Source organism: Gopherus evgoodei, chromosome 2, assembly GCF_007399415.2.
Source record: "Gopherus evgoodei ecotype Sinaloan lineage chromosome 2, rGopEvg1_v1.p, whole genome shotgun sequence".
In the NCBI taxonomy this organism is placed as follows: Eukaryota; Metazoa; Chordata; order Testudines; family Testudinidae; genus Gopherus; species Gopherus evgoodei.
The window spans coordinates 212,707,196-212,733,552 of NC_044323.1; the positions used below are offsets into that span (position 1 = coordinate 212,707,196).

At 43.3% G+C, this 26,357-nt stretch overlaps 1 protein-coding gene across 5 annotated transcripts in view; it reads left to right on the top strand.

Moving 5' to 3' along the window:
* The window catches only part of GREB1L (GREB1 like retinoic acid receptor coactivator), a 208,358-nt gene extending 182,927 nt beyond the window's left edge, over window positions 1–25,431 (top strand). For 4 of the 5 annotated variants that reach the window (XM_030552886.1, XM_030552887.1, XM_030552889.1 and 1 more), the window contains 6 exons: window positions 1,079–1,244; window positions 2,410–2,637; window positions 5,553–5,694; window positions 8,219–8,419; window positions 19,631–19,769; window positions 22,395–25,431. In XM_030552886.1, coding sequence (XP_030408746.1) covers window positions 1,079–1,244; window positions 2,410–2,637; window positions 5,553–5,694; window positions 8,219–8,419; window positions 19,631–19,769; window positions 22,395–22,558 — 1,040 coding nt within the window. In that variant the 3' untranslated portion in view covers window positions 22,559–25,431. The remainder of the gene's footprint in view (window positions 1–1,078; window positions 1,245–2,409; window positions 2,638–5,552; window positions 5,695–8,218; window positions 8,420–19,630; window positions 19,770–22,394) is intronic. The other variant, XM_030552890.1, reaches the window with a different exon arrangement.
* Window positions 25,432–26,357: the final 926 nt, after the last annotated feature.

Below are 26,357 nucleotides of genomic sequence, written 5' to 3' on the forward strand. Positions count from 1 at the left end.
AGGTTCAGGAAGGCAATTGTAGTTGAACTTTGGGTCCAGTCCCTATTAAAGGTTAAACTCTTCCCACAAGGGATTGAGTTTCCTCAACTCTCACGAGGTGAAGTCCATGGGTGGCATGTATAAGAGGCTGGAGGAGGCGACCCAGAAAAAGGCTGGTCATGCAGGTGGGCAAATTCCATGGATGCGATGTGGGTCACCTCCCTTTAGAGGCCTGCTGGCCCTCTGCCTTTGGAGCACTGGAAATAAAGCTCTCTAGAAGTGGAGGAGCCACAGATGCCCGGACCATGGGCTCCGCTCCTGTTCTGTCTCTTGCCCTGAGGCCCACCATGGAGAGGAGCGGTCGCTGGAGGGGCCTTGGAGGAAGAGGCACAGAGGAGTGCACTGGGTGGGGGGAGCTTGGAGGAAGAAGCAGAGAGGAGCAAGCAGTGGCGGGGGGGCTGAACAGGGGGCTGGAAGAGGTGGCATGAGGGTGAGCCTCAGGAGAAGAGGTAGAGTGGGGGCAGGGCTAGTGGTGGAGTGGTCTGGTCTCCAGTGGCACCCCCCACATCACTTCTAGGGAGCTTCCGGTGCTCGTGTGTAAGCCTCCCCAAACTGAAGACTCGCGCTGCCTGCGGTCAAGCCACTGTCCTCTCTTGATTCAAAGTATTCTTAAAATGCCCCATTTTTCTTGATGTCCACATGTGTAATAAAAATAGAAAAATCAACAACACTATATCATCCTCTCTGGTTTTCCAGTGTGTTCTACCTTCTCTGTATCTGTCTTTTACATACTCCCTATCCCAAAGAGCATCTAGTCTTTCTTTTTGTAGATTGTGCAGTGCCAAACACGTTATTGGTACTAATAAATAATATTTGAAGATGCCACTTACGCCTCCTGGGTGGGCCTGGATTGGCAAATACATTTGAAAATGTACACGTGGTAAGACATATTTCTTACCTTGTAATTTTCAAGGTGCTATGCTGTATAATATTGGTGACTTTCTTTTTTAATATTATATCTTGTTTGTGTGAAAACAAGCTGCAGTAAAGTTCTCATTAGTGTCCTACAGAAGTTGTTCTGTGCCATGTGTTCTCGCAGGTGCTGCCAGATTCCTTATTAAGGAACTTTCATACCACAATCTAGAACTAGAGAGAAACCGCTTGGAAGAACTAGGAGTCAAACGTCAGTGTGTCTGGCCGTTCATTGTTGTCATGGATGACTCTTGTGTCTTATGGAACATTCACAGTGTCCAAGAACAGTCCAGGTAAATTAGCTTTTCACAAACAATGGAACAGTCAGAGGGGTCCCAGCCAAAGCCACAGCCCACTCAAACTTTTGCAATATTCTAATCTGGATGCACACTTTGCAGCTAGAGCCCATCTCTAGCAGTTGATGATAACTAAAAAATTGGCTACTTAAAATAGAGCAGAATCTCAAAATTATACTCTGCTTATCACTTAGGATATGTCTACATTGCAGTCAGAGATGTGACTGCAGCACATGTAGACATACCCGAATTAGTTTTGGTCTAGTTAGCTCAGATAACAATAGCAGTGAAGCCACAGCAGCACAGACTGTGCAAGCCCGCCCTGGCATGTGCTCAAGCAGCTAATCCAGACTGCGACAGCTTCACTGCAATTGTTGTTTGAGCTAAGTAGGTTAAAGTTAGCTCACGGATGTCTACAGATGCTGCAGTCACTCCTGATTGCAGTGTAGACATACCTTAGTCATGATGATTCAAAGCTGTTATTATTTTGTGTATGACATTACGGATAGCTTCAAAATTAACAATTGTATGTCATTTTGAAGACATTTTATCTCCAATTATCTCATCTCAATCAGTGTTTTGTGTCCATCAGCTAGTGTTGTGATTGACTCGATCACTTTCTCTGCTCTCTTGTAAAACTGATCAGTTTTTGACATAGAGTTTACCCAAACCTTTCTACCAATTGACTTGCCAGTGGGAAAGAACATTTTGGTGGTTTATTTTTATCAGCTTGATTATTCTGAGGTGTTTGGGTTTTTTTGTTTCGCAGTTTAAATTCTTTATTTTGGGATTCTTAATTTTCTAGAAGACATTTTGCCGTGCCACTCAATTCTTTTTACCTTCTCCCACGCTGCACCTTATTTAGGAGATGCCTTTCCTGAATTGATTCTTAAGGCTACTTCCTTCTGCCTCTCCATGTATATCACCACTAATACCCACCACTCCTGGAAAGTCTGTATGCTTATGATGACTGGATTGAGGGGTAGAGATGGGGGTGGCACTTAATTAGCTATTTATAATAATGTAAATGTTCCATGTGTGTGCACGAATATACAATTATGTATTTGTACAGCACCTAACAAAAACGATCCTGATCTAAACATTACACAGTAATGTAGCAGAGATCTAAAACGCATATGTGATACATTATTACATTTCATAGCCCGTCCATGGAGCCAGGGAGTACCAATAAGAATGTGTCTTTGAAGAGTGTTCTACAGCACATTGAAGCCACACCAAAAATTGTTCATTATGCAATACTGGGTATTCAGAAATGGAACAGCAAGTTGAATTCCAAGGGACCAAAACCTCCATTCTCCAGGTGCCATGTGCATGACTTCATACTGCTCAATGTAGACCTGACCCAGAACGTGCAATATGATTTAAACAGGTATGCAAAAATGATTTAACAAATACAGTAAAAAAATCTCACTGCTAGCTAATAGTCATGTTTCATAGCCATAGTAAAAACAGAGAATGGTACTTTCACGGCTATGAGGTCATAGCCACAAAATACTACTTTTAAAAACCACAGAATGATGTGTGCAGCATTGTAATAAGACTGCAGTATCCAAATTAATGTCAACTGTATGATTGGTTGCGTTGCTTCTGATGTCACATTTCTGTTGCATCAAAATGAGCTGTTCAAAGTGAGAATTAGGCCCCCCCCAGCAAAAAACAACAACAGGAAATGCATACAAAAAAAGCATGCAGAGGGAACAAATAGATGTTTTGTCTATGATTTTAACAAAAACCAGTTGTATGTGATTTCAAGAAATAAACCATAAAAATCTAAAAATACAGATTGAGTAAGTGTTGTGTTGCCATCACAAAACATCCGTGCACAAATCTACTATACATTGTGAAAAGTGGTCACCCAGAAAGAGAGTCTGTATTAAAAGAACTCCTGCAATACCACACCCAATATGCGCACACATTACAGTGCAATAGCTTTGCAGCTGTGGGTTACTATGATGTTATCAGAACTGCTTGATATGTTTCTTTTAGCCTCTTATCTCCCAGTTCTCTGTGTATTATCAGTACCTATTCATGAATGGTAAAAGCCCCATTGACTGCGGGGTTAGGAAGAAGGGAAGTGCTGGCCACTATGGTATTAGAAAACTTCACAGTCTTTCACTAGATCACATAATTCCATTGTATAACTTTCATCATGGGACATTTCCTCTAGCATTATACCTCTAGGGGGGATTTTAGCTTTCTAATTCCCAACTCTCCCTGGAGTGCTGAGTGAAAAAATGTCCTGCAATGAAACATGCCTAACAAATTACAGCATAACACAGTTCTTGTATAACATGACAGGCCCCTGTATTTCATAGCTGTGTTCTGCTTGCTGTAACAGCAAGGGAATATACTATATATTTTAAAAGCCAAATAAATCTTAGTCACAAAATCAGGAAAGGGACTCTTCCTGTTATGATTGGTTATTTCTTTGCCAATCAGTTAGCAACCAGGATTCTCCAGTATTTTAAAGCATAGCTAGTGTAGCGCTCGGATCACTGGGAAATCCTGATTAGTCAGTGAGGTTTGTTTTCATACAGGTTTGATGTTCCATTCTAGCACTCCTTAAAGAAAAACTGTACCTCCAAACTGGAATGATTTATAATGAATTAATTTATCCCTGGGGTGGAGGAGAGAAAGGAGTGTTCTTTGTTGTGGTACAAGAGGAGCAGCTGACCAAGGTTGTGAACATTTGTGATCATTCTTCCTATTCTCCATTCTGATACGCCCTTGCATAGTGCTGGTGCAGTTCAGTAGGACTTAAGACTGCCCGCAGGGAAAGAAAAAGAGAGAGTGCATGGAATCTAGATGCAGGGCTTTCACCTTCCCTCCAGGTGCCATTTTTGTACCGCGTAAGGACTCACCTGAGTGGAGACTGGAAAAACTGAGTCAGGATAGTGAGCACCAGGGTTAGGATGGAAAGAAAGACAGACTGGGAGAAAGACAGACAGTGGGTGGGTGAGAAAGAAGAGAAAAGGCGAGGCTGAGGGAAGAAGCTACAGGAGTTTTTAAAAAAAAAAAAAAAAAGCACAGAAGACCTAAAATACAAGAGAGAAACAGGAAGAAATCAGAAGAGGAGAGGCAGAAAATCCATCCTGCTAGAGACAGCACCTTTTGCATCGGCAAATGGCAGGAATACGTAGGGAAGCGCAGCTCACCTGACTGAAAGTATTTGAGACAAAAGATATGAAGGGAGGGAAGGCTGTTGTATTCCTTATGGAATTAATTGCTTCCAAATTTTATCTGCCCTTGTTTTATAGAGAGAACCTCTGCTCCCTTGCCTTTATTTCCCACTTTCCATCAGTGTTTGGAATTAAAAACCTGTAGCAAATTCACTTTCTCCGGTATTTGCCATTTCTCTCCCTTTCTTTCCTCTCACCAGAAGGCATCAATTCCATTCTACAGTTCTCCCTAAGAGCTTTGTCACAAGTTCCCATCAAGATTTGAAGCAGAATCCAGCTCCCTCTGCTAATTAAGACTAGGTTTTATATTTCCTTCACTTTGAGATACCCCAGCCTGTGTCCCACTGATCCTAAGGTGGCCTGTCCTGGTCTCTCCCTCCATCAGCAATACAAACTGTCTCTCTATGTGATGACCAAGTTCTAGCTTGCATGGTTCATGGTATGGATGCCAGAGCAACTGACTTCAGTTCTCTCATTTGTATTACTTATGGTGCAAGAATTTTATACTTTTAATTTTAAATGAATTTTATTTATAAATGAGGCTCTTCACCCAGTGGCAGGGACGAACTTGTAGTAGTAGAATGTCTTATTTATTAATTCCAGTGTGGTCTCTTATGATTAGTACCTGTACTGGTATGTGCATAAAGCAGCAAAACACAAAAGCAATTCACCTGGATAATATGTCTTATAGAAGGGATCCATTCTGAAATAGAGACAGATCGATACTCTAGGTGAACAATATCTAGCCAAAAGTAAAGAAGTGTTTGAAGTCAGTAAATGGGGAGAGAGGAGGAAGACTATCTGAACTACATACTTCAAAAAATAAGACTTACTTTTCCCCTTTATTAAAGTCAGTCTGCAAGGGTCTGTTAGCAATGAAATGTTAAGTGTCTGTAGAAGATTTGTATAAGAGTCATATTGTTTTTTTCTAGCAAAGTAATTGTTGAGATAGTTGGTGCCTAGAGTGTATTTAACAGTATATGGAATACATCAGAGACCATTTATACAAAGAATAGCATTTATAATGTATTGCAAGGACTATAATGGGATTGGATACCTTTTGCAGACGCACTATCAGTTTAGTGAATCTGTGTTTAATATCTAGGTACTTCTGTGAAGATGTAGATTTTAACCTGAGAACAAACAGCAGTGGCCTTCTCATCTGCCGCTTTAACAACTTCAGTCTCATGAAGAAACACATCCAAGTTGGGGGGCAAAAGGATTTTGCTATTAAGCCAAAAATCATGGTGAGTTTTGCATGTTTGAAAAAGAGCTACGTGCAGGAGACAAAACTGTGCTTTGCCATTGTTTCCATGAAGGTCAAAATTTGGATGTTTACTCAGCGTGTCAGAGAGAGTCTGTTCTGTGTTTGTACAGCATCTAGCGCTAGGGAGGGACCTGCTATGTTCTATCTCCATGCAAGTAGTAATAAATATTCATAATTTTTCCATCACTAGCAGTAATCCTGGGAGTCTATCACAACTCCTCCATTAGAATGGAGACACCAAGAACAAACTGAGATTTGCAAGCTGATTAAATAATTTCTAGTTAATTCGGGGATTTCTTTGGCTGAGTAAGGCTTGAATTAGGAACTCTCAAATCTAAAGTCTAATCAGAAGCGGATATGTTTGTCTAAACTCAAGTTTAAAGGTTTTCTAAATTCAGGTGGAATATGTAACCCTTCTGCCCCTCTAAGTTGGCAGCAACAAGGGCCGGGTTCAGTATCCAGGGGTTCCATTTCAATAACACAATGCAAAACCGGCTCGAGCCCCCACCCAGTGACCTGGGACAATTACATACCACCCCCCCCGGGCGCCTCTAGGAGGCAGTACTTCCCCACTCGCAAGCACGGACTCTGAGAGTAGCAAAATCCTTTTAATAAAGGAGGGAAACAATGTGGCATCATGTTGGAGAAACACCACAAATAGGATAACACAAACCATAAGCAAAAACCCACCTCCAGGTACGTTTGGCAGTGTGCTTTCTCTCTTAGGGTCTTAAGTCCAATCACCCCAAAGTCCAACAACCCGAAAGTCTCTGGTCAGTGCCACCCCAGAGTTCAAAATTTTGTCTGCAGAATTTTACCCCCCCCCAGCTTGGGTGAAAGTGGGGGGGGGCACACACACAGGGTCTTAAAGGGCACCTTACGTGGGCCAGGGCCAACTGCTTTGCCTCTCCGTGGAGTTCTGCTGCAGCCTTCACCATGACCAGTTCCATTACACTGGCTGTGCTGCTCCTCCAGCCGACCTGTGAGCCACTCCAGCCTTCCCCGCAAACCACTTCACTCCGCTCACTGTTCCATGGGCTGCTCCAGCCTGCTGCAAACTGCTCTGCTCTGCCAGCTGCTTAGCAATAGATCTTCAGGCTCCCCCACTAGTTAACACAGCACTCAGTGATCTCAGCTCAGCACGCTTAGCTCTTTTAGTGATTTCAGCTCTTAGTAGGGGAATCCTGGTGCTGGTGCACCATCGACCCAACGTGAATTCAGCTCAGCAGCCTCTAGATGGACTCCTAATGGAATCAAAATTAGCTCTACTCTTCAACAGTGGAGAGAGGAGGATGTGCAATTGGTGTTCCAGGCCCTCAAAAGGGGCCCATACCATCAGGTACACACACCAGTCCCCAACCTCTCTCATTTCAATGGGTTTTGGCGCCCATGTCCCTTGTCTAGCAAGTGCTATTTAATTGATATTGAGACATCTCTGTGATGAAGCAGTCTCATAGTTCCTCATTGACATAATCAGGGTGACAACACTTCATTCCTCCTGCCCCAATAACAAAGAAATTGGAGATCCCAGAGCTGTCAAAATAACCATCCCAGGCTGCCGTGGGCTATGCTAGATGGGGTGGGTGTGCCAATGCAAATACCTAAAATTCCTTTCTACACTCCCCATAATTCACCACCAGATGCCAGAGTAGAGCTCATCCTGACTCTTACAAATAGATAAATATATTGAGTTTCGTTCCAGTCTCTAGTCATTTGTGGTGATCTTCAGTCATTGCTGTTGTTGATAAGAAGAAACATTTTACACAGGCTTTGAAATTTCAAAATACTCTGGAAATCCACCTGCAAACTCTGGCTATTGAAGAATGTGCTGCTTGCTGCTAAATGGTGGTTCATGCACTGTTCGTTTTACCTGTGCTCAATAAACTGTGTCAGCTTTCAGATGAGGTGTAATTCAAGGTGTTGGTTTTACTCTAGAAATCCTATCTTGGTCTGGTTTCCTGGCTCCTTTTAACTTTCTCTTTGCCACTGTTCATACCTAGTCCTGTAGTTCAGATCAGATGGGAGGACACTGGAGCTAACACCCCCCGGATCTGAATGCTTAGGGGATAGTGGCTAATTATTCTCTGTGCAGCCAACAGATTGGAACTAGTTGACTAATTTTACTGTGTGCCATTCTGTATATAATGAGCCTTTTTGCCTAATGGGCCCTAAGGGGAGAGGTGAATCTCTGAGATTGTATGGGTGGTGTAGGGGGTTGAGGGGCATTATAATAAATAGAGTTGCTTTTGAATTTAAATTATTTGTATTTTTATTTTCTGTCCTTATGCACTGAGATATTTACAAACGTACTTAACAATCAAAAAACAAATCAAAATTTTTGCTATTTCAATGTGGCACCACTGGGTTGCATGTTCTGGGGTTTTCCAGCTTATTTAGCAAGTGAGAATTACAGTAACATAGCCACAAGAAGGCAAACTATACATTCAGTGAAGATGCAACCTACAGAGTGTTGTTTGAAAGAGGTTCCATCATTTTCATTGTAGGTATCGGAGAGCATGGCCCCAATAATGCCTCTTCAGTATGTCTGTGCTCCAGACAGTGAACACACGTTGCTGGCAGCCCCAGCTCAGTTCCTTCTGGAGAAATTCCTTCAGCATGCAACATACAAACTCTTTCCAAAGGCCATCCATAACTTCAAGAACCCTGTACTGGCTATTGACTGCTACCTGAACATTGGACCCGAGGTACAAAATATTTCTAGGGGTAAATGAGTAGCAAATACAAACTGTTATATTTCTTACTTTTAATTTTTTAAAGCATCCTTTTTGTATGATGACTCCTTAGAATCATCGGGATGGGTATTGAACCCAGGACTTCGATTTAAAACCATGAGTCTCTATTACTTGAACTAAAGGGCTAATTCTTTTAGCTTGGAAGGAGAAGCAGCAAACCTCTTAAGTTGCCTGGACACTGAGAGTGTGGGATCCAAAGAGCCATGCTGTGCTAATAGATTTCAAGGCCAGAAGGGACCATTGTGATCATCTTAGAGTGACATCCTGTATAACAGAGACCATAGTACTTCCCCAAAATAATTCCTAGAGCAGATCTTTAAAAAAAAAAAAAAAAAAAAAAAGTCCACGCTTGATTTAAAAATTGTCAGTGATGGAGAATCCACCACAACCCTTGGTAAATTGTTCCAGTGGTTAATTACTCTCACTATTAAAAAAAAATTATGCCTTATTTACAGTCTGAATTTGTTTAGCTTCAGTTTCCAGCCATTGGAACATATTATACCTGTCTCTGCTAGATTGAAGAGCCAATTATTAAATATGTGTTTCCCATGTGAGAACTTAGAGACTGTAATCAAGATATCCTTTAACCTTCTCTTTGTTGAACAAAATAGATGGAGTTCCTTGAGTCTATCACTATAAGGCAGGATTTCTAATCCTTTAATCCAGGGGTCGGCAACCTTTCAGAAGTGGTGTGCCGAGTCTTCATTCATTCACTTTAATTTAAGGTTTCACGTGCCAGTAATACATTTTAACATTCTTAGAAGGTCTCTTTCTATAAGTCTGTAATAACTAAACTATTGTTGTATGTAAAGCAAATAAGGTTTTTTAAATGTTTAAGAAGCTTCATTTAAAATTATATAAAATGCAGAGCCCCTCGGACTGGTGGCCAGGACCCAGGCACTGTGAGTGCTACTGAAAATCAGCTCACGTGCCGCCTTTGGCACCCGTGCCATAGTTTGCTTACCCCTGCTTTAATCATTCTTGTGGCTCTTCTCTGAACCCTCTCCAATTGATCAACATCCTTCTTGAATTGTGAGCATTCCAGCAATGATCGCACCAGTGCCAAATACAGAGGTGAAATAATCTCTCCACTTTTATTCGCGATTCCCTTGTTAATGCATCCAAGAGTTGCATTAGCCCTTGTGACCAGAGCATCACACTAGGAGCTCATGTACAGCTGATTATCTACTGTGACGCCAAATCTTTTTCAGAGTCACTGCTTCCCACGGTAGAGCTTCCCCACCCCTGCCCCCCCAAAATCATATAAGTATGGCTTACATTCCTTGTTCCTAGATCTATATATTTAACCACATTAAAACACACATTGTTTGTTTGTGCCCAGCTGACCAAATCATCCAAATTGCTCTGTATCAGCTCTCTTTATTATTTACCATTCCCCCAATTTTTACGTCAACCACAAACATTATCAGTAATGATTTTGTTTTTTCCAGGTCATTGATAAAAATGTAAATAGTTTAGGGCAGCTGTTGACAAACTTTAACAACTCGAGGCCCCCTGTTTTGATTTACAGTTTTTCGCAGACCCCCGCTCAGCCCCAGGTCCCGCCCCTGCCCCTCCTCTTCCCTGTCTGTTTCCACTCCCTCCCCCGAGCGTGCCCTGTCCCTGCTCCTCCCACTCCCTCCCAGTGGCTCCTTCACGCCGCTGAACAGCTGTTCAAGTGCTTGCTCATGTCCATACCAATAGGTGTGTGCGCACAGCCGTTGGAAGGTTTTACCCTAGTGTTACCTGTCGAGTCGGCTGTGGAGCCCTCTGAAGTGGCGCCTTCATGGCAGTACAGATAGTCCCTTGCTGACCCGCCACCTGCTCAGTTCCTCCTTACCACCAGTGACGATCATTGGAACAACTTGTTTCTTGCTTTAGCAAGTGCTTTCCTAGTGGTTTTTTTCCGGTACATAGTTGTTAATCATTATCATAGTAGTTTGTAAGTTTTAGTTAGCTAGTGAGTAAGTTTAAGTCTTGGAGGGGTTACCCCAGCTAAGTTTTTCCCCGTCCGGGACATGCCGCTACCCATGTGATAGGTGTGGTAAGCCTATGCCCTGGGGGGATCCGCATGCTGCTTGTCTGAAGTGCCTGGGAATGTGACATTTGCAGGACAAGTGTAGTATTTGCAGAGGCTTCAAACTCAGAACCAAAAGAGAGAGACACTATTGGCTGAAAGTCCTTTTAACAGAGTCCATTCTCCTGCCTCATCGAGCACAAGAGGCGGCCTCGGCCTCAGTGCGGAGCACTAAGGAAGGACTCGCGCTGCTCCCCGGCACAGAAGGCAGGCTCGTCAGTACGACACCAATCACAAGCCCTGGTGCAGCATAGGAAGAAAAAGGCAGAAAGGGGGCTGTTTCCCCACCAAGAAGAGCACACAGGACACCAGTGTGGTGCGTCCCACGGAAGAAGAGCACACGGGACACCAGAAGGCTGGTCCATCAGTCCCGACACCTTTGACTCCGGCCTCGAGGGGAGATCCGTCGAGTCTGGTGTCAGTGGACTCCCTGGTCTGGGAGGTGTTTAAGGAGGACCTGGATCTTCCCTCCACACCAGACACTTTTGAGGCCATGTGGGACTTGATTGCAATGACGGCATCATCCCCCACTTTGCATTCCCAGGCTCTGGTTCAGGTGCAGGCAGCACCACCTATCCGGCACCCAGGCAAGCCCACCATGTTGCAGTGCCATCCCCATCGCCTCAGTACCGCTCCCCGGCACCCTCAGGGTCTACCCCTCCCTAGTCAGGCTCGGACTATTCCTCTGAGTCAGAGGCGGAGTCATTTGCATCCTGACACAGCTGATACCACACAAGATTTCAGCACTGGTCTCGGCACAGAGAATCCCTCAGTACTGATGGTATCCTGGCCACCCCAATGGCAGGGCCTGGCACATTGGCCCTTTTGAACACCTTGGGCCTATCATCAGGCTCAAAGGCATAGTTCTAGGCTGGCATCAGTAGTTTCCATTGCCTATGCCGCCCCCATCGGTCATCCCTGACATGTCTGGGGCTCCTAAGAACCCACCCTGGGGTCCAGACACCAGGCCTCCTAGATCAGATACGTTGTCAGAGCCGCCACCACCCGCGGCTCCCACACTGGTCCAAGTTGTGGTGGATGTCCCTGAACATGTCACCAGGGAACCGGAGGGGCAGGAAGACCCAGTCCCACCTTGAGCCTCATCATCTTCCTTGCCGGACGAGGCGGTAGCAGGCACTACTACATCCCTCCCAGCAATGGACATAAAGAACCTCCTTAGGAGGGTGGCCCAGAACTGCAACATGCAAACTGAGGAGGTTGTGGAGGATTCAGACCTGATGGTTGACATACTCGCCCTGGAGGGTCCCTCCAAGGTGGCACTGCTACTCATAAAAACTATTCAAAACTCGACAAAGGTGCTCTGGCAGACCGCGGCCTGTGTACCACCTATGTCCAGGGGTGTAGGGAGGTGTTACATCATCCTACAAAAGGGGTATGAGCACCTTTTCAACCACCCCCAACCGGGAATCCTGGTGGTTGATGCAGCAAACCACAGGGAGCAGCAGGGACAACCGGGGCCTGCCCCAAAAAACAAGGATGCCAAGAAGCTGGACCTCTTCAGTCGAAAGGTGTACTCGACTGGGGGGCTCCAGCTTCGAATTTCCAACCAACAGGCAGTACTTAGCCACTACGCATACAATTCTTGGAACGCCCTCTCCAAGTTTCAGGAACTGCTCCTATTGGAGTCACGACACAAATTTGCTGTAGTCCTAGAGGAGGGCAGAGTGGTGGCTAGAACCTCCCTCCAAGCTGCTTTGGACTCCACCAACTTGGTGGCGCAGACTGTGGCTACAGCCATTACAATGCGACATGAGTCATGGCTAGAAGTCTCAGGACTCCTGGTGGAGGTCCAGAATACCATACAGGACCTTCCATTTGATGCTGTGAGGCCGTTCACTGACAAGATGGACTTGAGACTGCACAGTCTCAAGGACTCATGAGCAACCCTGAAATCACTGGGAATTAACATGCCAACACTCCAGAGAAAGCCCTTCAAGCTGCAGCTCCCCCCCGCCCACGCTTCTATCCAGGGCACCCTAGGCATGCCTATAGTCAACAGAGGGGCAGAAACAACAGGAGGTGTCCTCTGCAGTCCTTTTCCAGCCAGGGCTACGGTTCCTCCACGCAGCCCCCCTGGCTCAAAGCCAAACTTTTGAAAGTGTGCCTGAGGATGGCACACCAGCCCAAATCTTGGATCCTTTTCCTCCCTTTGTGAATTGTCTGTCCCCCTTCTATCATGCCTGGGCCCAGATTACTTCAGATCGCTGGGCCCTGAGCACAGAGGGGGTAGGATATTCTGTCCAATTCTTTGCCTTTCCGCCCTCCCACCCACCTTCCTTGTCCCTCTTCAGGGACCCCTCTCACGACCACCTCCTTCTACAGGAGGTGCAATAGCTCCTCACTCTAGGGGTGATAGAAGAGGTTCCTCAGTATTTCAGGGGTGGGGGATTTTACTCTCGATATTTCCTCATCTCCAAGGCCAAAGGGCGACTCAGGCCTATCCTGGATCTGCAAAACCTCAAAATGTTTATAAGAAAATTCAAGTTTCATATGGTCTCTCTGGCTGCCGCCATTCTTTCCCCAGATCCGGGGGACTGGTACACCACCCTTGACCTGAAGGATGCACACTTCCATATATCGATTATTCAGGCGCATGGACGATTCCTGAGAGTCGTGGTCACCAGGCAACACTCTCAGTTCACTGTATTCCCGTTTGGGCTTTCAACGGCCCCTTCCGTGTTTGCCACAACTGTCATGCATTCTGTAAGCCTTCCTCTGCAAATGCAGGGTACAGGTTTTCCCGTACCTTGACAACTGGCTCATCAAGGGCGATTCTTGAGTACAAGTGCAAGAGCACATGATGTTGGCACGTGCCACTTTCAGCAGCCTGGGGTTCATTGAATGGGCCCAAGTCTACCCTAGCCCAAAGCCAAAAAGTAGAATTTATTGGGGCTCTCCTGGACTCCACTTGAGCCAGAGCTTCCCTGCCCGAGTCTCAGGTCCAAAGCATCAGGGGCATCATCGAAAGTCTCCACCAGTTTCCTAAAACTACAGCCAGAAACTACGTTAAGCTTCTGGGACATATGGCAGCCTGCACGTACATAGTGCTACCCATCAGATTGCGCCTTCGCCCCCTCCAGACTTGGTTGGCGAGGGTACACAGACCCAGCTGGGACCCTCCGGACAGACTCGTTACCCTCCCGCCCCTGATTCTCAAGTCCCTCAGCTGATGGATACAACCTCAGGTGGTCTGTGCGGTCAGTCAGAGTGGACATTGCCCTTTCCATCTTCCAGAGGTGGGGCTATCCCCACGTGAACCTATTTGTGATGCGGAGCAACAGGAAGTGCCACCTGTTCTGCTCCTCTCAGAACCACAACCATGGCTCCATAGCGTGGATGGGTCACCTGTTATATGCATTCCCACTTTCCCTCTCATACTCTAGGTCTGGCAGGATGGGGCTTCAGTGATCTTCATAGCACCAGTGTGGCCTTGCCAGCACTGGTTCACCACGTTGCTGAACCTATCAGTGGACAGGCCAGTAGCCCTTCCTATGCTCCTGGACCTCATCATGCAGGACCACAGTCAGCTACAGCACTCCAACCTGGAATCGCTCCACCTTATGTCCTGGAAACTCCATGGCTGAACCTGCTTGAATTATAGTGTTTGGGACTTGTTAGGGAAGTCCTGTTGGAGAGCAGGAAACCCTCCACTCAAACAACATCCCTGGTGAAGTGGAAGCATTTCTCCATTTGGTCCCTACGGAAAGGTGCTTCAGCAAACCCCTATTCCCATTGTGTTAGACTACCTTCTCTACCTGAAACAACAGGGGTTGGTGATATCACCTGGCTGCCATCTCTGCCTTCCACCCAGCTGTGGTGGGTAGGTCGGTCTTTGGACATCCCATGGTGGTTCATTTTCTCAAGGGCTTGGATAGGCTTTATCCACAGGTACAGCAGCCCATTTCCCAGTGGGATCTCAACCTGGTTCTCTCCAGACTGATGGGTCCCGCTTTCGAGCCCATAGTGAACTGCTCTCTATCCTACTTGTCCTGGAAGGTGGTTTTTCTGGTGGCCATAACCTCAGACAGAAGGATCTCTAAACTCAGAGTGCTGACTTCCGAGCCCCCCTATGTGGGTTTTTATAAAGACAAGGTGCAGCTATGCCCTCACCCAGCATTCCTACCCAAGGTAGTCTCCCACTTTCATGTAAACCAGGACATATTTCTACTGGTATTCTTTCCTAGGCCTCATGCCAGCAACAGAGCGAGAGTACCCCATTCTCTGGACATCAGGCGTGCCCTAGCCTTCTACATTGAATACAGACAGCCATTTTGTAAGTCACCACAGCTCTTTATTGCAATCGATGAAAGGGCTTCCCATGTCATCTCAGCGCATTTCGTCGTGAATCACATCCTGCATCAGATTGTGCTATGACCTGGCTAAGATTCCAGCCCTGGCATTGATGGCGCACTCCACAAGAGTGCAGGCTTCTTCCACTGCATTCCTTGTGCAAGTCTCTATTCAGAACATATGCAAGGCAGCAACGTGGTCTTCCATCCACACCTTCACCCCGCACTGTGCCGCCGTCACTCAACAGACAAGAGATGATGTGGCCTTTGGCAGGGCAGTACTTCAGTCAGCAACTCAGTGAACTCTGACTCTTCCTTTGTGGAAACTGCTTGGGAGTCACCTATTGGAATGGACATGAGCAAGCACTTGAAGAAAAAATGGTTACTTACCATCTCGTAACTGTTGTTCTTCAAGGTGTGTTTCTCATGTCCATTCCAAATCCCGCCCACTTCCCTTCTGTCGGAGTATTCTATCAAGAAGGAACTGAGCAGGCGGTGGGTTGGCAAGGGACTATATACACTGCCATGATGGTGCCACTCTAGGGGGCTCCACAGCTGACCCGATGGGTACCATGAGGGTAAAACCTTCCAAGGATTGTGCACGTGGCGTGCGCACAAACCTGTTGGAATTGACATGAGCGACACATCTCGAAGAACAACAATTACAAGATGGTAAGTAACCATTTTTTCCCCTGTGTGTACGTGGTGCTCGGAGAGAGGGAGAAGAGTTGATCAGCCAGGCCCATGGACCTCCTGGAGTACCCTCACAGACCCCTAGTGGTCTGCAGACCCCATTTTGAAAAACACTGGTTTAGGGCCAAGAACCCGTCCCTGCAGGACCACACTGGAAACACACGTGTTCAGTGATGATTCTGTTCACACTTACAGTACATTTGAGACCTATCAGTTAGCCAGTTTTTAATTCATTTAATGTGTTCCACTATAATTTTATATTGTTCTAATTTTTTATCAAAATGTTATGTAGTCAAATGCCTTACAGAACTCTAAATACATTACATTAACACTATTACCTTTATCAACAAACCTGTGATCTCATAAAAAAAAATCAAATTAGTTTGACAGAATTTATTTTCTGTAAACCCATGTTGATTGGCATTAATTGAATTACTCTCCTTAAATTCTTGATTAATAAAGTCCCATAAGAGCCATTCTGTTATCTTGCCTGGGATTGACGTCAGTCTGACAGTCCTATAATTATCTGGGCCATCCCATTTTCCCTCTTTACATATTGGCGCAACATTAACTTTCTTCTAGTCTTCTGGAACTTCCCTAGTGTTCCAAGACTCATTGAAAACCATCATTAGTAGTCCAGCAAGCTCCTCAGCCAGACTTTTTATAACTTTTAGGTGCAAGTTCTCCGGATATCCTGATTTAACAATGTTTAACTTGAGTAGATGCTGTTTAACTTCTTCCTGAGATACTAGTGAAATGGAAAGAATGTTATCATATGATATGACTACATCATCTCTTTTATCCCAAAGACAGAATAGAAGTATTTATTGAAACTTCTGCCTTTTCTGCATTATTTTTGGTAATTCTACCATTTTCATCTAGTAATGGACTAATACCATTATTAAGATTCTTCATGTTCTTGATATACTTTAAACAATCTTATTGTCCATAATTCTGCTCGCCATAGTTTTCTCCTTGTATGCTTGCTTTCCTTATCAATTTTCTACAGTTCTTAGCTTCTGATTTATATTCATTACTATCAACTTTCCCTTTCTTTCATATATGTTTTTATTTTTTTTATAGTGGCCTTCACTTCCCTGGTAAGCTAGGTCTATTTTTAAACAGTACTGCCTTCTCCTCGATTGCGGCTTTTTGGACTTCTAGTAAAGTATTCTTAAACAAATCCCCATTATCATTCACATTTTTCTGAATAAATTCTTCCTCCCAGCTGATTTGGCTCATAATTGTGTTCAGCTTTGTGAAACTGGCCCTTTCAAAGTACCAAACATATATAGATCACTGGTCTGGACTTTATTCTATTTGGACGTTATAAATGTGATCAAGTCATGATCACTAGTACCGAAGCTGCCATTAATTTTTAGTTCTGTGATCAGTTTCTCTTCATCTGTCAAGAGAGAGCCTAATGTAGAATTTCCTTGTGTTAGATGCAACACCTTTTGAGTTAGGAGATTCTCATCAATAACATTTAGAAATTCCAAGGATGTTTTAATACCTCCAGCATATATTACTCAAATTGAAGTTCCCATGGTCACACTGTTTTTTTCCCATACACGTTATAGATAGGTGTGTAAGGAGGCAGACATCCTGTTCGTTAGTGTGATTTGGTGGTTTGAGGCAGACAGCAACTAATGCCCCGTCTTATGCTTTACCTGTTAGGATATTGATCCATAAGCATTCAAGATCATGTTCTCCTGAATTATCAGTGACTCGGAAACAGGTAATACCATTTTTGACAGTGCCACGCTATATTCCCATTTGCCCACTTGATACTTCCTAAATAGGTTAGAACCATTGATTTTAACATTTCAATCATAGGAATCATCCCCCCAAGTTTCAATAATACCAACTACATTGAATTTATGCTAATAAATGAACAATTCCAGTTCCTTTTGTTTATTATCCTGGCTTCTAGCATTGGTGAAGAGCAGGGGTTGGCAACCTTTCAGCTGTGGTGTGCCGAATCTTCATGTATACACCCTAATTTAAGGCTTCGCGTGCTGGTAATACATTTTAACGTTTTTTAGAAGGTCTCTATAATAATGTAATATATAACCAAACTACTGTTATATGTAAAGTAAACAAGGTTTTCAAAATGTTTCAGAAACTTTATTTAACATTAAATTAAAATGCAGCTCTTATCAGTTTAGTGTGATCCTTGCCCTTGCTTTTCCTTGCTGAGTTTTCCAATATCTGGTGGCACATACTTGGATACTTTAAGCTGCACACAGGCTTCTGAGTGATCAGTTGTTAACCAGCTGGAATCCCAGATCAGCAGCTGAAGTGAGTGGAGCTGGCGGCTGGTAGGGCTGAGCAGACCTGGACCCTGTCTGGCAGGGGGCCTGCACTGGAACTCCAACTGGAAGCAAGGTGAGTGGGGCTGCGGAGGGGATCCCAGCTGGCAAGGGGCCAGCAACCGGAACCCTAGAGCGGTGGCAGGCTGAGTGGGTCAGCCTGCCCAGCTCTGGAGTTTCGGTGGTGGGCTGAACATCTCCACCCACCCGCGCTCTGGGGTTTCAGCCGCTGGCTCCTGCCAGCTGGGGTCTCAGCCCACTGCCAGCCTGGGGTTCCTTCACCCAGGCCAGCAGTGGGTGCTGAGTGGGACCGTGGCAGGAACCCGGCTGGCAAGGGTCCAGCAGTGGGAACCCCAGAGTGTGGCTCAGCCCGCCCCATTCTGGGGTTTCTTCCACCAGCTCCTGCCAGCAGGGGTCACAGCCCGCTGTCAGCCTGGGGTTCCTTCCCGTAGGCCAGCAGAAGGTGCTGAGTGGGACCAACAGTGGGACCCTGGCTGGCAAAGGGCCAGGAGCAGGAACCCCAGAGTGGCGGCGGAATGAGCCGCTCAGCCCACTCCGTGTGCCATCAAAAATCGGCTCGCATGCCACCTTTGGCATGCGTGCCATAGGTTGCCGACCCCTGATGCAGAGGCTATTGAAGAGTTTCTTCTCTTCATGTCCTTTGGTTTCTTGACTGATTTTTTTGTTCCCAATATCTGGATTTTGTGGTCACTGAGTGCTCATGTCAATCCTCTTCCAACCCTCCCCCTGTTTTTGTTATTAGGTTAAGATAGCCATCTTCAATCTTTTTGTAATCTATCACATATAATGTAAGAATTTGTTTGCAGTGAAAGCCCTTGTTCTTGGGTGCCAGTTTGCCTTAGCTATCTGTACAGACCCTGATATTCATCCATGTACTTTAAGACATGCATCCCCCAAATCTTTATTACTTTTTGTCATGTGTTTCTAATTCATATTTGTTGCCACTTTGTTCTTGCTTGGCCAGTTTCTGATATTACATTGCTGCACTAGCCTGATTGCTCACTGCAACAAAGCACAGTGTAATTATCCTCCTCTTTAATGTACCCTCTTTACACCACTTCTGCATTTTCCTTCTTAATAGGACATATTTCAAATGCCATGTCATTGGAACAAATGAAATAATTATACAATCATTGTATGATTATCACACAAGCACAGACCACAGAGGTTTAAATCAAGTCAGCAAAGTAATGGAGAAGCATGGGGTTAAATTAGATTACAGTGGGCCCTTTCAGGAGGGTGAATCTATTTGCTAGTGTTCAGATGAGTCTGATGCAATAGTTTTAAATCTCACCTTAGTTGCAGGCATCACTTTTCTTCTGGAAATCATCTCATCAGAAGGCCTAGGATTGAATGCGAAGGCTAGTCTATGCATCATTTTATTTGCATTACAGATGAATCTTTTGAATTAAAATATAGAAAAATCCCATTACTGTGTAAAGCTTTTTTAGTAAAGGGAAGGGATTAAAAGGAGAGAATGAGTAAGATTCACAGCAGAGATTTTCTGGCTAGAAACTTGAAAAGGTAACAAATGAGCTACGGACTTTCTGTGGCTGTAATTATAATTCAATCAGGAAGATTGCTTAATAGAAATCCCAAATGTGCAAACTGTATCCAAGATTATTGGTGGTGTTTTTTTTTTAAACTCAAGTCAACCAACTCAGGCCTCTTGTAGTTATTTTATGTTCAACCTCCATATTAGGTCCCTCTGGGGTATTTTCTTAAAACATTCTTTCTGTTTTGGTTTCAGGTGGCCATCTGCTATGTGAGCTCCCGCCCACACTCCATCAATGTCAACTGTGAAGGGGTGTTTTTCAGTGGACTCCTGTTGTACCTCTGTGACTCTTTCGTAGGTGCAGACCTTCTTAAGAAGTTCAAATTCCTGAAAGGTAATGATTTCTCCACTGGCTATCTCTGTTGCTTTTACTACAAAATAATGGCTCAAATAAAATGAAATATAGAGGATGAAATGAATCCATACATTTCTCCATCTTCATAATCAGTGCTGGTGTTGTTCCAACAAGGAATGCATTCTGTCTGCTCTTTTGATTTGTGTAGAGCTCCCACCATCATAACTACAAGGCTATAGTGAAGAAAAGCCTTGATAAATAGCACTAACAGTTGCATCAAATGGAAATAGGTATGGTATAAGTAGAATTCAGTCAGTGCAGCATGAAGCTGAGTACTTCTCTAACATATGATTTGGAAATAGAGTTCAGAACATAGACATTGCCATAATGGATGGGACGCACAGTTCATCTATTCCAAACTATTATCATGTCTTTGATGGTAGTGAATATCTAGTGCTCTGGAGAAGGTGCAAGAAATCCTGCAGTGAACAAAAATAAAGTAACCTTCTCATTGAGGAAGTTTCTTCCTACCTCTGTTAGTTGTTGTCTTATGCCCCAATACTGAGGGTTTATATTACTAATTTTTTGTAAAAAACAAACCTTGTCTAATGCAATTGTGGATGATGTTGCTGTCCATATAAATGTCTCATTTTTCTAACCTATTGGCCTCAGTGATACCTTGCAGCAATGCGTTCTGAGGGGTAAATATGCATTATATTGAAAAGAATTCCCTTTCGTCAGTTTTTAATGTATTGCCTTTCAGTTTCATTGAATGTGCACTTGTTCTTGTGTTATGAGATAGAATGAGGAGGGTTTGACTCCTCCCCCCAAGAAATTTCATTATTTTAAGTACCTCATTTTATTCATTTCTAAATAGTCATGCTCTATTCAGTCTCTCCTCATTTGGATGTCTTTCCATGTCTTTAAACATTTTCATTGCCTACTCTCTGCATACCCTCTATTTCTGCTATATGTGTGTGAGACCAGAACTGAACCACAGTATTACAGGTGAGGTGTAGCATCAATTCAGATGGTACATTTTCAGTGGCTAGATTGTAACCCCATAGATTTGAGCACAAAAGAGATACTTAGCATGCAGCTTTGCCCCTCAAAGTATTATTTCCTATCCCGTTCTTTTATATCCTGCTCTTTTTTTTGTATTTTTAAGCAGTGATCTTTACTGAGCTGTCCAGAATGACATGCAGGTCTTTTTTCCTGAGTGATTACAGGCTAACTCAGAACCCAGTAATGTGTACGTAGGTTAAATTTGCTTTTGTCAGCACTGAACTTCCTCTCTCATCATGCTGCCAATGCGCCGAGCTTTGTTTAGCCTCCTCTGAAGTTCCACACAGGTTTTTCTACTGTTGATTCACCTCAGTAGTTTTGCATTAGCTGCACATTTTGCCATCTGGCTGTGGATCTGTGACTTTTCTTTAAGAATGGCAGTCATGCGCTGTGTGTGTGTGTTTTTGCTAAGGCTGGATAGCATCTACCATGTCATGGGCATGACAAGAAACAATATCAAACAGCACTGATCTTAGGGCACCCCTTTTTAGCCTCTTGCTATGTTAAAAATAAACCATTTGTTCCTAATCAGTTATCTTTCTCTTCGTCAGTACTTAATCCATGGCAGTACTTTGCCTCTGAGCACATGACTACTTAGTTTCCTTAACAGCCTTTAGGAAAGGACTTTTGAAAGTCCAAATTAATCATCATAAACCGTATTTATATCAGCAAATTGTCCACTAAAAGCATTGACAGGTTGTATACAGGCCCAGTCACTTAGAAAAGGGAATACTTTATTTTTTTGAGTGGCATGAGGAAGGAAGCAAATCCCAGGAGTTCTGGCTATGGAGTTGATGAATGGGTGACCCACACTTGCATGAGTGGAAACCTTCACTGGGTCATGGATTCACGTTTGTCAGGTGCCTTGCACAGGATATAGTTACACTGCAAAAGGAAAGATAAAAGTTCTTAACTTGAGTTAAAATAGCAGTGAAAACACCCCAACACAGCAGCTCAAGTTCAACTGCAGGTTCCCTTGTAGGCTTTAACAGCTGGCGCATGTTAAAAGCCAAATTGCCGTGTCTTCACTGCTATTTTAACCCAAGTTAACTTAGGTTAGCTAACAATACACCATTTTCTGCAGTGTAGATATATTCACAGTAGGGCTTTGATCCCTGACTAGTGCTGTAGGAGCTACTGCAATATAAATAAATAAATAACACCCCCTTTGTCCTGCCATGAATCCTCATTCATTTGAAGTGGCTTTGTCAGACAGCTTGTGCATGATTTCAGGCTTGGACGGTAGAGAGAGACTTCTCTCCCCCCTCCTCCCAAATCCCTATTTCATTGGAAACTGCTGAATGTCAAACACATTTTGTAATACTTTCTTTCCACTGTTTACACACCTGTATTCTTTTCATTCATTTTTGCAGAGATGTTTGCCCACTCTCTCAGGGCTCACTTTCCACATCTGAGACTGATCATACTGGGCACACTGTTCATGTCAGACACCTTAATGGACACTTGGGAGCTTATGATGGTTTTGTGTGGGAAAAGCCTCCAAGTAGTAGTTCCTATTATTTTTGTCTTTTTGAAAATGAGGCAAGAAAATTGAAGTCTTACATGTTACCTGAAGCTGTATCTTGTTTTTAATTTAAGGTGCTACCTTGTGTGTCATATGCCAAGACAGAAGCTCTTTACGTCAAACAATAGTCCGTTTAGAGCTGGAAGACGAGTGGCAGTTTCGTCTCCGAGATGAGTTTCAGACTGCCAACAGCATTGATGACAAACCACTCTATTTTCTCACTGGACGCCACATATAAACTTGATAGGAGACCAAATAACAAAGGAAAAGAAGAGAACTTGAGAGGGTTTTTTGTTTGGTTGGCTTTTGGGGTGGGGGTGAGGGGACAGAAGAAACAACCAATGTACAATCACTGTGGAGCAAAGTGCAACCAATGTTTATCTAGTCTACTCTAAAGGAGTCTCCAAAATTCTAAAGTAGGCTTTGTTTCTAGGCATATGTTTATCACGTCAGTTACGATTACAGGAGCTTGGATTCAAGTGAATTCCACGTTAGTCACAGTTAATGAAACTAACACCACAGCCTACCAGCTGTCTCCTGTGATGTGGGAGGAGGACATATTTTGGTTGATGAAGAGTTCTCTTGGGTTTTTTTGTACTATGCTAAGCTAGGGGAAGAAACTGACTTCAGCATCCACTAGTATGAAGGCATAACACCAGACTCACACCATTGAAGATAATATGCTGAGGAGACTTCTCCGTTTCTCTTCAGATCTGTACTTTGGTACAGTAATACTCAGGGGTTTGAAATTACAAAGTAACTTAATACAAATATCTAAGAGTAGTCTTGTTCTCTCTCTGTGCAGTGTTACTTTAAAACATGTAATTGTATATGTATTGAAACTGTGTTTTTGGCAAAATTTCCACAGGAGTTAGAAGTTTACTACTTAAACCTGAACAAATCAGTAAATGCTTGGCAGGCATGGAGCACGCACGCAGGTTCTCCTAGTAACATTCTTTCACCTTCTTTAACAAAAATTCTACTTCACAATTAAAGAGTAACTGGCTGGCCAGCATAACAAAGAGAGAAAGTTTCTTATGCACATTGTCTCTTTAGTTAGAGCAGTTAAACACCAGCAAAATGACTTCAGATCATTTAAAAATTGTGAAACATCCCCTTTTAGCTGGTACACTTTACTTGTACATTAAAAACTTTAAGTGTAGGTTTGATTGCATGCAATTTGCTCCAAGTATCCTTCCTCATTCACCTGCAATAGTGTGTAGAGTCCTGAAGGGAGATTTTTGTTGTTGCTGCTGCTTTTGAGAACTTAGGTACCCTGCCCAGAAGTGAATCATTAAATAGGAAGACAGTGTTCAAGAGCGTGGCAGCCGATATGAACTGAATTTGATATCTAAAGGGAGCTAAAATAGGGTGAGGCACAATGGTTTGGGGCTTTTCCGTAGCCCACTGAAAATCACTTCACAAGTGAGCTTGAATCAATCGCAAGAGAATCTGCCCATAATCAAAAAGGTCTGTTCGAATACAGTACCTAGAACAGGTTGGTCCTTTCATTTTGAATATTAAACTTTTGTAAATATGGCTGTAGTGATTATGCATTATTCTGGTTTAAAACAAATTACTGTGTTCTCTTAAAATAATTGCTGTTCTGTTATAGAATTAACCTGGTGCACTAGTACTTGGTTTCAGGGTTATAGGCGTTCACCAGTTTTACTAGTGCAGTTAACATTTTTAGAAGTATTCACTGTTTTATATTGGTTACTCACTTGAGATTTCAATATTTTATAAAAGGTACCCTTCCCCCACACATTCTCCTCTCTCCACCTCCTTAGTTGAAAAAAAAAATGTAAACTCCTTTGTAAGATGGTAAAAAATCCATAATATTCACTTCATTGTGTTTTTATGAAGTTCTTAACACATCCTTTATATGTGACCTGCAAGTCAACTGAGAAGGGCCTGCCAAAACTGCATTTTGAACAAAGTGTTAATCAAGCAACTTTTTTATCTTGTGAAAAGATGAATGTTTACAGATAATGAAAAACATAATATATTAGACTGAAGCTAAAAAGGAAAATAATGGTTTGCATATCTGATTTTAATATAGCTTAACTGTGAGGCTGTCAATGTAGCATATTTCAAATGAACAACCCTTTTCTTTAGATTTAAATATTTTTAAGTGTCCTTCATACAGCCTTATGTTTTAAAATGTATCTTAACTTTAATTTAGCCAGTGGGGATACAGAGGTATGTTTTGAAGCTTTTCATTACACCTGAATACATTTCAGTACTTCTGGATTGCTAGAAGGGCTTAAGACTGATTGAATAACTTTTGAATTTTAGTTTGGGGTAAAAATTTTAGAAATGTTACCTGCAGTCTGCAAGTCAGAGGATATAAAAATGTTCAAAAGTGATTTTCTATGTTTGCACTAAGTTCTTAAAATTCCAGGTGCTAAGACTATTTTCATGATGATTATTTAGCCCTGTGGTAAAGTGGTGTGAAATTGTCCTGATGGTTGAGAACTAAATTGGAAAGCTAGTGTATCTGCCTTCCATTATCAAACAAGCAATTGGTTTCTATAACACTTTTATTCTCCAGTGGAGAGGGAAGGTTTTTGGCAACACTTTCTTTTGAAGACTATATCACTATAAATCTTTACTTAAAAGAATCCAGGGTCAGTCTGCTTGAAAACTACAGCTCATAGTCCTTGAATGAGGAGAAGGAGACCATACTTTGACATCTAGAGTACAACTGTTCTGTTTTGGTTTTAAGCCTCATCATCAAGGCCTCTATTGGAATGTATTAAATAGGCCAGCATTATATTTTACCTGTTGACATGTAAAAATCTGGACATGATTGACAGTTCACAGGTTAATACTGAATGTAAACTGAGATTTGAATGAAAATTATATTCAGATGCATCTTGCTGTAATTTATGCAATTGCTTTTTGTGACTTCTGGAAGGGGGTTAAAATGTTGCTTTTAGTGTAAAATTTTCTTAACCAAAACATAGTGAATTTAGCTTCACTAGTCAGTCTACCTCACATTTTATTATTAACTGAAATTGTCTGCAGTTGTGGTTACAATGTGTTTATGATGTGCTTTCATTAAATTTGATGAACATATTAAATTGCCAATCAAGAGACTGCATTTTCTTTAGATTTGTTGTATAACAGGATGGGTATTTAATTTTGACTACAAGATGTCCTTGTTAGATTACCTTTTTAATATAAACTTGAATCTGCTCACTATCAAGCAGTTGTGCCATCAATAACTTTCAGTATCTGAGCAGAGCACTTTCTTCCAAAAATGCCATGATCTTTCACAACTGGTAGTGATTGTGTTACATAGTGCTAAAACTGGTAGGATTTGTTTCAGAGTAGGAGTCATGTTAGTCTGTATCCGCAGAAAGAACAGGAGTACTTGTTGCACCTTAGAGACTAACAAATTTATTTGAGCATAAGCTTTTGTGGGCTATAGCGCACTTCTTCAGATGCATAGAATGGAACATACAGTATGAAGATATATATACACAATGTGACAAATGTCCTCCTCTACCTTGGTGGTCCTGTGCTTATTGGCAGATTTGCTCACCTCAGTGATCTTCCCCACAGTCTGGAGCAACCTCTCCTGTGTCCAATCAGGAGCTGGGAGGTTTGGGGGGAACCCGGGCCCGCCCTCTACTCCGGGTTCCAGCCCAGGGCCCTGTGGATTGCAGCTGTCTATAGTGCCTCTTGTAACAGCTGCATGACAGCTGCAACTCCCTGGGCTACTTCCCCATGGCCTCCTCCAAACACCTTCTTTCTCCTCACCACAGGACCTTCCTCCTGGTGTCTAACAACACTTGTACTCCTTAGTCCTCCAACAGCACACCCTCTCACTCTCAGCTCCTTATGCCTCTTGCTTCCAGCTCTTCACACGCACTTCCTCTCCTCTGGCTCCTCCTTGCCTGACTGGAGTGAGCTCCTTTTTAAACCCAGGTGCCCTGATTAGCCTGCCTTGATTGGCTGCAGGTGATCTAATCAGCCTGTCTTAATTGGTTCTAGCAGGTTTCTGATTACTCTAGTGCAGCCCCTGCTCT